Here is a 12,245-nt window from a genome sequence, read left to right as displayed (position 1 = left end):
AGGAGAAACTTGCCCGGATTGGATAGGAGCTCCATACTTCATTTTCCATGTCTCTCATTTGTCCTTACCCATGTGGGCTATTTTTGGCATTCCTGGTCTTGCTCTCAGATTGAAAGCACTTCTGGTTTAGATATATGACACTTAATACGATATAAAAGAGCTGCCCCTTCTTAACAAAGGCCAGGACCTCGGCCCCATCCATTACTATGAGGTACAGAGGCTTACAAAGGGTTTTGTTATGGGTCGTCAAATACATCAACTCCCTCAAAGTGTAAAGAGACAGCCCCAATCTCTGCCATGATTCAGTCCATTCACCAGCTCCTATGGTAATCTGGAATGCATGAGGGAAGCTGAGGGAGGTCGCGTCCCTTCCCAGGTAGTACAAAGGTGTCGGAGCAGTTGAGAAGAGGGACGCCTCCCTCTGAGCCCCAGGAAGCTCGGGCAATATTCCTGATGGGACACCATTCAGAAGCTGAAGGGGATTTTGGTAACGGACTCCCAGTTAGTTAATGTACTCTCCTCATTTTGTAGGCATTAACTATGGGATCAGTTTCATCAATCCCAGAGGATTCCCTCTTGGGCTATCTTCTAATATACTGGATTCAATTTGGATTTAGAGAAAAAGCACCAGGGGTGCCTGAGTGGCTCAGTCAGTTAAGTGTCCGACTTTGGCTCAGGTCATGATCTCATGGTTCATGAGTTCAAGCCTCGGAGCCTGGAGCCTGGAGCCTGCTTTGGATTCTGTGTCTCCCTCTCTCTCTCTCTCTGTTCCTCCCCTGCTCGCGCTGTCTCTGTCTCTCAAAAATAAACATTGAAAAAAATTTTGTAATTTAAAGAAAAAGCACTAAAGTTCACCTCCAACCCAAATAATAAATATTCTGCCTCTTAGTTAACAACTGTCAATGAAAGATAGAAACCCACCCCCCAGGGTGTACAGCTCTCTCTCTTCTTGAGCTCACCCATTCTCAGATCTTGAGGGTGTATTTTTTGCTTTAATAAACTTTCCCACTTGTTACTCTTCTATTGTGCTGCCTGTCTTTCCTTGAATTTCTTCTCGTGACAAAAACAAGAACCTTCAGTGACTCCTTTGGGTCTGTCTGGGAAGAGGCTCCAGGGCCCGGGATCTTCCTGGTTCACTTAGCAACATCTTTTTGGCAGTCACAAAGGAACAAGGCAATCCATTGAGCGACCCTCTTCATCGGTGAGTCTCCAACTCCTGCTTTCTAAGAGTCGGACGTTCAACCAACTGAGACACCCCCGGGCGCCCCTAGACTTTTTAAACTGACAATGTTACATTAGTTCCAGGTGTATAACATACTGATTCAACAACTCTACATTATGCCGTGCTCACCACAAGTCACCATACAATGTTATTGCAATAGCACTGACTTATTCCCTGTGTTGTACCTTTCATCCCTGTGACTCATTCATTCAATAACTGGAAGCCTGTACCTCCCACTCCCCTTCACCCATTGTGTCCATTCCCTCACCCCCTTCCCCTCCGGCAACCATAAGTTTGTTCTCTGTATATAAGGGTCTGTTTCTGCTTGCTTGTTTGCTCAATTGATTTGTTTTTTAGATTCCACAGATAAGTGAAATCATACAGTATTTGTCTTTCTCTGTTGTGTGTGTACACACACATACATGTTGCCACTTTTTTATCCATTCATCTATCAATGGACACTTAGGTTGCTTCCATATCTTGGCTATTGTAAATAATGCTAATGTGCATGTGTCTCTTTGAATTAGTGTTTTCATCTTCTGTGGGTAAATACCCAGCAGTGGAATTACTGGATTGTATGGTATTTCTATTTAAAAAAAAATTTTTTTTAAGAGGGAGAGAGCACAAGAGGAGGAGAGGGGCAGAGGGAAAGAGAGAATCCCAAGCAGTCTCCATGCTCAGCACAGAGCCTGACATGGGGCTCAATCCCATGACCCTGGGATCACGACCTGAGCCAAAAACAAGAGTCAGACCATTAATTGACTGAGCCACCGGGCATCCCTCTATTTTTTTTTTTTTTGAGGTAATTCCACACTGTTTTTCACAGTGCTACACCCATTTACATTCCCATCAACAGGCGCAAGGGTTCCCTTTTCTCCACATCCTCGCCAACACTTGTCATTTCTTATCATTTTGATTCCGACAGGTGTGAGGTGATAACTCATTGGGTGGTTTTGATTTGCATTTCCCTGATGATGAGTGATGTTGAGCATTTTTTCATGTGTCTGCTGGCCATCTGTATGTCTTCTTTGGAAAAATATCTATTTATGTCCTTTGCCCATTTTAAATCAGATGATGATGATGATGGTGATTCTTATTTTGGAGTTGAGTTGTAGAAGTTCCTTATACATTTTGGATATTAACCCCATATAAGATATATCATTTGCAAATATCTTCTGTCATTCAGTAGGTTACCTTTTAGTTTTGTGGATGATTTCTTTCACTGTGGAAAAGCTTTTTATTTTGGTGTAGTTGATGTAGTCCCAATAGTTTATGCTTACTTTTGTTTCCTTTGCCTGAGGAGACATATCCACAATTATGTTGCTAAGGATGACCATCTTGAAATTCTTTTTTATTTTTTTAATGTTTTTATTCATTTTTGAGAGACAGAGAGAGACAGAGCACTAGCGAGGGAAGGGCAGAAAGAGGGGGAGAAACACCGCATCTGAAGCAGGCTCCAGGCTCTGGGCTGTCAGCACAGAGCCCAACGCAGGGCTTGAACCCACGAACCATGAGATCATGACCTGAGCCGAAGTTGGATACTTAACTGACTGAGACAACCAGGCGCCCCAACCATCTTGAATTTTTTTTTTTAATTTGTAAAATTATTATTATCATTATTACTTTTGAGAGAGAGGGACAGAGTGTGAGCAGGGGAGGGGCAAAGAGAGAGAGAGAGAGAGAGAGAGAGAGAGAGAGAGAGAGAGACACAGAATCCGAAGCAGGTTCCAGGCTTGAACTCACAAACTGCAAGATCGTGACCTGAGCTGAAGTCGGATGCCCAACTGACTGAGCCACCCAGGCGCCCCAATGTTGCTTTTAAGAAAGGAACACACACCCACACCCCTCCCCCCCAACGGACCTATGTGAGGTGACAGATGTGTTAACTTACTGTCCCAATCATTTCACAATATATACATATATCATCAAATCATCACTTTTAACAATTGGGAGGAGAGTTAAAGGACAACTTTCACTTTCTGATTATGTCTTATGTTACTTTAATTCTTAAGACAGAGTAAGTTGTGTAATATTTTTTTTAATAACAAAAACTCAAATAAATGCATGCGTATATATGCATAAAAGAAAAAAACTGAGAGGCAAACCACCAGAAATATTTATGGCTGAATGGTGAGATTATAGACAACATTATCATTCTTCTGGGTAATTTTCTGCATTTTTGAAATCTCCTAAAATGAGAATGTATTACTGTGATCGCTTTCCACTTAAATTTGCAAAAGAAATATATTTGAAAAATTATTTGTAGGAAAGGTAGAAAGTAGAGATTCCTAATGTTCTATATTATTTAATAAATATTTAATGAGCACTTCGCGCATGCTAGACATTGTACTCATTGCTGGCGTTACACTGGTGAATGAGACAGACCCTCGCCCTGCCCTCATAGAGCTTAGAATCTAGTGAGGAAGACAGATACTCAACAAGGAATTACAGGAATGTGGGACATTGGTAGGGGATAATGGGTTGCTATGGAAGCACAGAGCTCTGTGAAGATGAGGCAATCTAACCTAGGCTAGGGGTTGGAAAGTCCTCCCAAGGACTAAGGCTAAAAGCTAAGTAGGAATTAGCCAGGCAACCTGAAAAGGGAAAGGCATTTTAAGCAGAGGGAAGGAACATTGAGAAATAAATTCAGCTTGCTTCTTTTGGAGAGAGCAGAGTCTCAAGAGACATAGTGATGAAGTGAGAGAAGAAGCAAGGAAGCTGAGGAAGGTCTGGCAAATCCTCTTAAGGAAAACCTAGGAAAATGTCTTTGCTGTCCCTTCATCAGCTCTTGAAGCTTTTCTAGGTAGCTCGGTGGGAAATATACCAGTTCTTAAAGCCACTAGTCACTTGCTCACTAAAGGAAAGCATTTACAAAGAAAGGTACTTAGAGTTACAATAAAAGACTGCGGGATTATCAGGTTTTTTGTTTTTTTTTTTTAAGTCTTCATTTATTGGTAAAGCTTTCTCTTTAACTGTGAGGAAGGTTATTCTGATCACTTCAAAACATTTAACATGCTGGGAAAGGTCCGAATGAGGTTGCACAGCTTATTTGCTCTACTGATAACCTTCTCCAAGTTACCGGTCATGCATGAGTAATTTGCATTAAGTAAACATGGTTATAGCAGAGCATTTACATTGATTGTATCGATTGTATCAGTAAGGATTATGAAAGTCAGCTCCAGCTAGCTGAAGCAAAAAATAGATCGCAAATATAAATACTTGGTTTTCTCCCTGCATACCAGTTCCCCCTTTTTCTCTACTCCAAAGGAGGGGAAACATGGCTGCCGAAAGATTTTCTTCTCTACATCTCATGGTCTGAGTTCTTGAAGAGGGGCTGGCCCCTCTCAATATCAATGCCAAAATGTTTAGGGAGGGAAGGACTGTAATTTGTCAAACTTGGGTCATCTGGCCACCCCTAGACCAATCTCTTATGGCTGTTCTAAGAGCTTCACATGTATTAACTAACTCCTCATACAACCCTTGAGAGTAGATATTATTTTTAAAAAAATTTTTTTTAACGTTTATTTATTTTTGAGACAGGGAGAGACAGCATGAATGGGGGAGGGTCAGAGAGAGAGGGAGACACAGAATCTGAAACAGGCTCCAGGCTCTGAGCTGTCAGCACAGAGCCCGACGCGGGGCTTGAACTCACGGACCGTGAGATCATGACCTGAGCCGAAGTTGGACACTTAACCGACTGAGCCACCCAGGCGCCCCACAGATGTTATTATTAACCTCATATGAAATGCGGTGGAAATGATGCTGTGAGTCTTGGAGCCTCAGCCTCAAGAGATCTTGCCCCTTCTACTCTTGCTGTCTTAAAATCTTGAGACCACCGTGCCATGAGGAAGTTCAACATTATGGGTTGAATGTTTCCCACGGTCCTTATGTTGAAGTCTTAATTCCCAGTACCTCAGAATGTGAACTTATTTGGAAACAGGGTTTTTAGGGAGGTAATCAGGTTAAAATTAGGTCATTAGGGTAGGCCCTAGCCCAATATGACTCACATCCTTAAAAAGGGGGGAAATGTAGATGTAGACACACACAGAAAGAACACCTCGCGAAGTTGCAGGCAGAACTGGGATGTTGAAACACCAAAGATTACCAGCAAACCGCCAGAAGCTAGGAGAGAGGCAGAGAACAGATTCTTCCTCACAGCCTTCAGAAAGATTCAACCCTGCTGACACTGTGACCTTGGAGTTCTAGCCTCAAGAACTGTGAGCAAATGAATTTCTGTTGTGTAAGTCACCTGGCTGTGGCGTGTTGAATACATCTCTTATTCTCCAATAGATTAGATTGTATTAGTTTGCTAGTGTTGCCATAACAAAGTACAGAAGACTGGGTGAGTAAACAACAGATGTTAATTTCCCTAAGGTATGGAAGGCTGGAAATATGAGATCAAGGTATCAGCAAGGTTGGGTCCTTGGTTTGTAGATGGCTGTCTTCTCCCTATGTCTTCACATGATCTTCCTCTGTGTGGTTTTTGTCCAAACTTTCTCTTCTTATAAGGACACCTTATAAGGTCGTGTCAGAATAGGGTTGATGCTAATAACCTCATTTTAACCTAATCACCTCTTTAAAGATCATACCTTTGAATACAGCCATGAGCTTCAACATATGAAGTTGGGGGAGGACATAGTTCAGCCCACAAGAGGCTGCACGGAGGAGAACAGAGACACTAACGGACGACAGCACCAACTGCCAGATATGTGAATGAGGCCATTGTGAACCTTCCAGCTCAGCTGCCCCTCCCTCTGTCACATGAGTGAGCCTAGGTGCCATCAGGAGCAGAACCGTCCAGCAAGCCATAGAATTGCAAGAAGTAGTAAATGACTATTGTTTTAAGGAGTAGGTTTGGGGGTGGTATATTATGCAATGGAAACAACCCCAGTACACGTGAATTCTAAACCAGGCTCAATTTCTCTACACTATAGTTACTGATAGGCTACATGTTAAGTGGATTGCTTAGTCAGTGATTTCATTATTACCACAGAAAAGGAGTAAATACTAATATATTAATTTACAACGAATGGATGTTATTATTGCTTCTCATAACATTTATATAGCACTTTGCTAATTGTTTGAAATAGTTTCTTAATAATTTATAAAGTTTTTTAATCAAAGAAACATTGAATCATAGACCCTTGGGGCTAAAAAAACCCAAGAGGTCATTTAATCCAACTCCTTACCTTCAAAGAGAATGACTTTATCCCATCTAGATAAGAATACTCCTCCTCTTCATCATCATCCAAAAAAACTCTTAAAGTGTGGATCTATAAATGGAACTGTATTTGGCACTCTATAGCCCTTTAAAAATTTAATACAAGAATGAGGCAGAGACAAACGACACATAAACAAATCCTAAGTACTGTGTGCACATACAGCTTAAAAATAATGGGTAAAGATATGACACACACATACACACACACACGAATATTATTCAGCCATGAGAAAGAATAAAATCCTGCCATTTGCAACAACATAAATTGACCTGAGGGAATTATTATTATTATTTTTTTCTTGAGGGCATTGTTAAAGTGAAATAAGTCAGACAGAGAAAGACAAATACTGTATGTCACTTAAATGTGAAATCTAAAAAAGCCAAACTCACAGAAACAGAGATGAGAGGTGCACCTGGGTGGCTCAGTCGGTTAAGTGTCCTACACTTGGTTTCGGCTCAGATCATGATCTCACGGTTTGTGAGCTCAAGTCCCACATCAGGCTCTGTGCTGACAGTGCAGAGCCTGCTTGGGATTCTCTCTCTCTCTCTCTCTCTCTCTCTCTCTCTCTCTCTCTCTCCCCTCTCTCTGCCCCTTCCCTGCTTGCTCTCTGTCTCTCTCAAAATAAATAAATAAACTTAAAAAGAAAAAAAAGAAATAGTCTAGAATGGTGGTCAGCAGGGGCAGGGGTGGGGAAAATGGGGAGATGTTTGACCAAAGGTACATATCTAGTTTGGGGATAAGCTCTGGGATCTAATACATAGCATGGTGATTATACCTAATAATACTGTACTATATACTTCAAAGTTGCTGAAAGAGTAGATCTTAAATGTTCTCAACACAAAAAAGAAATGGTTATCGTGTGACTTGATGGAAGTGTTAACTAAATCTATGTTGGTCATCATTCTGCAATATACGTGTCTCAAATCAACACCTTGTACAACTTAAAGTATGTTGTATGTCAATTACATCTCAATAAAGCTGGGGAAAAAAGGAAAAAAAATGCTACATATAAAATGACATTTTTTTTCTTCCACTTTACCTACATAAACATTTTCCGCCCACGTAGATAAAACCAATAGAGATAAACATAACTATACAAGCATATACATGTATACAAGTGGTAAAAGAAAAATTGGGGGAAACGTGACAGCTCTCAAATATTTGAAGGGCGGTTATGGAGAAGAAGAAAGATTTATTCTGTTCAGCTACTGCGTAGAATTAGGACCGGGGTGAAACAGGTAGAAGTTCAAGGAGGCATGTGTCAGTTTAACTTTCGGATGAACTTTTCAACAATTAGAACTCCTCAAAATAAATGAGTTCCCTCACTGGAGTTATTGTAGAGGGAATGCCAGATTAACCTAGGTGACTTCTAAGGTTCTTTCCCAAACCCTGTGATGCTGAGCCACATGTCAAAATTAAACACATTTATCAGCCTGGAAATGCACACTGGTAAACACAGGGATCAGTGGAGCATTGCAACACCCGCCCCCCGCCCCTTCTGATTACCTTAGAGGAAGGCAATTGAATGTTATAGGCACAGAATTGTTACCAGCTGTGGTTGTTTTGGGTAGGGACTGCGAAGGGTCCAGGGAAACTGCTAAATCTCTGTGGATGAGTGTGAGATTTTCTTATGAAGGAGGCAGGATCTGAGTAGTCCTGAGTACTGTAAGAGGCGTCACTTGGGAGCCATATTGGGGAGAATATGATTATTGCAAAAGTCATAGCTAAGAAAGAATACACCGCGAATTAGGCTAATTGGATAAAACATACATGCCTATGATAGGAGCGGTGGGGGTTTGAGGAACAAGAGATGATGCCCATTAAGCAATTATAATCCAGGGTGTCCTGGAAAAATAATTTTGAAACATTAGGTGAAAAACGTTAACATTGTACACAATGAAGGGGAGGGCGAAGCACAGTTGGCAAAGTGATGAGAGGAAGAAACGTTTTTGTTTTAGTGAGTTGCTTGGTGCTGAACGTGAGGAAGCTAGGCAAGAAAGGCTAGCAGCAGGAGAATCCAGCAGACATGACCTGAGTCGAAAGGAACACCGGGTTCATACAGATGTAGAGAAAGAAGTAGATATGAAAGACAATGTGAGAATGTAGCAATGGCCTGGAAATGCAGACTGGTAAAGACCGGGATCAGTGAAGCGTTGCTCCCGAGTCCCTAGCTTCTGGAAATAGTGGTATTGCTCCTATTACAGGGAAGGTAAAGATGATAAGCATCTGTCTTCGGTGTGCCTTGGTGATATGTCTGTCTGATCTTTCGTGCCAGCCCCTGGCTATCGGCTGGTTGAGGCTGGCCCTGTGCTACTATGTACCAGCCCTGCTCCTTTTTTTCACCTGGTTATTGCCCCCACCTGGAGCTCCCATCTGCCCTCAGTTCGGTTTGAGACGGTATTACAGTACTACTTGGGATTGTTTTTAATGTTTATTTATTTTTGAGAGAGACAGAGAGTGAGCAGGAGAGGCGTAGAGACAGAGGGAGAGCCAGACTCCAAAGCAGGCTCCAGGCTCTGAGCGGTCAGCACAGAGCCCGACGCAGGGCTCAAACCCACAAACAGTGAGATCATGACCCGAGCGGAAGTCATGGCTCAACCGACTGAGCTACCCAGGCAGTCCACAAATGTTTTAAATGTTTAAATGTAATTGTCAGTCAAGTCACTTGGCTTTTGTTATATTGAGATGAAATAATTTCCCACACCTGATGAACTTAGGGTTCTCCCTAGTCTTATCACCATCCCGCATTCTTAAAATTCCCATTTCACTTTGAAAATTAAAGAAAGGCAACTATCCACAAAATAAATGCACATATCCTAAGTCTCTACTTACAGGATACTTTAGATAGGATCTTAAGAATCAATGGTAGAGGAATCTTCATATGCAAAACAAAGGTATTACATAACAGTGCACATGTGCAAAACCACGTAGGAATGACTAATACAGTGATATGATTCTACATGCTTTTTGGGGAGGGGTTTGTGTGTGTTTTTGTGGCTGGTGGCAAGTGGGGGTGTGGGGGTCTCATCTGAATACTGTAGAATTTGTTTCATAACCTAAGTTATACAACTTGAAAAAATTAGGTTTGGGAAAATCTTATGGACTTCTGAAAATATTCTTTTTTTTTTGTACAAATAGTAAACGCTTATATGACAATAAATGTCAAATACTGTTTTAAGTGTTTTATGTCAACCAATTTAATTCTAACCACATCCCTGTAAGATAGGTATTATTATCATCACTTCACCGATGAGGAACTGGTGCACAAAAGGTGAAGTATTTGCCCAAGATTAAATAATTAATAAGTATCAGAGTCCAGTTTTGAACTCAGTCTGGCTTCAGAGTCCCTGCCCTTAACCACTGTACTATACTGTACTCATCTATTATGGAACATGCATGAATTAGCAGAGAGGCCATACCATTATCAAATTAAAATTCTCTCAGAAAGCAAAATCCAAACAAACCAAATTCTACTCTATGATAACCTTTATCCTGTGTCAATGATTTTTTCCCCCTGTAGTTACAAACACTTTGGGAATTAAAAGAAAAAAAAGTATTTTAAACACAGGAAAACTTTGATACAAATGGAAAATTCACATTCTATCCAGTGCTAAAGCACAGTGCTTCTGTTCCCATTTAGGGGAGCAATTTCAGTTATTTCTGGTTACACCCTGGATGGCAATGGGATAATTCCATACTGCTTTTATAGTGGTATCAGTATCAGGGGATGGTTCATCTGAGGTCATCCTGGTTCTCCGAAAGATGCAATAAGGAAAGCTGCATCCACCTTTCCCTCCAAACCTATCTTCCCAGTGGTTGTTCTGTTGCTTCTTTGCAATGCCTCCCATCCTGTCTGTTTTAATTTTAAGAAAAATTTCAGGGTGTTACCTGCTATCACTGATACTTTTTATCAAGGAAATAAGGAGGTGAAGGGAATGGTAAGAGGATAGTTAGAGAATTTAAAAAACTGGATCAATATTAAGACGCAAGAATGTGCAGGGGCAGAATGATTAGTGGATATTTATACATATGTATGTGTGTGCATGGATAAAAAACACTGCTGTCTTGCGTCACCCTCTTTAGACAATATAAGCTAATGATGAGTAAGTTCTGACTCAGAAACAGGGTCAAAGAGAAACATTTTTTCCTCCCTTTGTCATCAAAAGGAGACCTGACCACGTGCACGGTATATAAAGCATACCGGTGGGAAGATTAGCTTTACTGTCAAGCATTGTAAGGGTAACAGGAACACACATGTGGTTAGACGGTAAAGGAGCTCAAGAGGAATTCATGGTAATATGAGGAGTGGGGCCACAACTGCTTCTCCAGTGAGACTTCAAAGTGCAGACAACCGAGGCGAGTGCAACTTAACATCATGAAATAATTTCAAAACACTACAATAAAATAATAATGTACCTTTTTTAGTATCTTCACGTAAATTTTGTATAATCTTAGACTCTAGGCCTGCTGCGGACAATGGTGTTGAAAGGGAATCTCCTGGGCGTTTTAGGGAGCCTCACCTGGATGGCAAGCAGCAAAAGCCTCGTGCGTTTCTGTCCCAACTGTGCCTGCGAAAGAGCCATGCACCTGGGGCGCTCACCGCAACTGATTGATTTGACAGGTGGAGGTGGGACAGGGATGGCTTTAGACCGTCCATCCTCCGAAGGAGGTAGCATGTAGAGACGAACGTGGGAGGGATCGCTAAGGCGGATTCAGACCTGGGAGGCCCAGGTGGCGCGGAGGCCCACCAAAAGACCCGAAGGAGCTGTAGGCGTGCCAACGAGGTGGGCTCTGGGGGGACCCACCCCTTGAGGAGGCGGGGGCGGGGCGGGCGGGGCGGGGCCGCCGGGAAGCCCTCCCTCCGAGTAGCGGAGGTGACTGGTCGGGCTGGGGGCGGGAGACGCTCTGTCCCACGCTCGCCCAGTGCTCGGTGGTTTAAAGATGGCGGCGGCGGCGACGGCGGCGTTGGGGGCGCGGAGCCGCGGGAGGAGGAGGGAGGAGAATCTGTGAGTCGCCCAGAGGCAGCGCAGCGGCTGCTGTGAGGAGTCCGCGTGCGGAGCCGCCGGCGGCCCGACCGCTCGGGGCCGGGGACTGGTCTGGGAAGGAGAGGCCGGAGCAGCGCCGGGAGCCTGAGGCCGGAGCCGAGGAGGAATGTGACCTGGGGTCGGCGGGGGCGCGGGAGTACGCGAGCGCAGGGATGGGGCAGCAGGTGGGCCGCGTCGGGGAGGCTCCGGGGCTTCAGCAGCCGCAGCCTCGCGGGATCCGGGGCAGCAGTGCAGCCAGGCCCTCCGGCCGCAGGCGGGACCTGGCGGGGCGCACCACAGAGGCCGGCTTCAATATCTTCACCCAGCATGGTGAGTATCCGGGAGCCGGCGTGAGGGCGTGGGGGAGGCTGGGGGTGGGGTTGGGGCGGGGTGGGAGGCAGACAGGCAGCTCTAGGGGGTCGAGGGGTGGCGGGGTGCCTGAGACTGGGGGCGGAATCCGCTGCCATCTGGGCCAGTCACGGGAGGCGAGTCACACCCCTCCCCCCCTCCCGTCTCCAGCCTGGCTGGCAGCTCCTGGGGGCGGAGAAGGAAAGAGAAGTGGTCTTAGGGACCGTGGATGGACTGTGCTGTATCTTGGGACACTGTGTAGCTCGGTGAAGACGGTGGATAGTATCCCCAGGGGAGGGAAGGATGCTGGGAGGTGTGGGCTCGATCCAGTAGGTGTTAGTGTAAATCGGTCGTTAGCGAAGGGAACGGGTTGTGCCTCAAGGGGTTTGGAAATAGGAACTGAATCTCAGGAGATAGTGGCGTATAAAG

General features: G+C 43.9%; 1 protein-coding gene across 4 annotated transcripts in view; it reads left to right on the top strand.

The window, feature by feature from the left end:
- Window positions 1-11,356: 11,356 nt before the first annotated feature.
- ABL2 (ABL proto-oncogene 2, non-receptor tyrosine kinase) overlaps window positions 11,357-12,245 on the top strand; it is a 113,130-nt gene continuing 112,241 nt past the window's right edge. For 2 of the 4 annotated variants that reach the window (XM_043567599.1, XM_043567595.1), the window contains exon 1: window positions 11,357-11,798. In XM_043567599.1, the coding sequence (XP_043423534.1) occupies window positions 11,642-11,798 (157 nt within the window). In that variant the 5' untranslated portion in view covers window positions 11,357-11,641. The remainder of the gene's footprint in view (window positions 11,799-12,245) is intronic. The other 2 variants (XM_043567597.1, XM_043567592.1) reach the window with 1 other exon arrangement.

The sequence above is a fragment of the Prionailurus bengalensis genome, chromosome E4, assembly GCF_016509475.1.
Source record: "Prionailurus bengalensis isolate Pbe53 chromosome E4, Fcat_Pben_1.1_paternal_pri, whole genome shotgun sequence".
NCBI lineage: Eukaryota > Metazoa > Chordata > Mammalia > Carnivora > Felidae > Prionailurus > Prionailurus bengalensis.
Note: the sequence above shows the minus strand (reverse complement) of the source record. Positions and strands in the feature narration are given on the sequence as shown.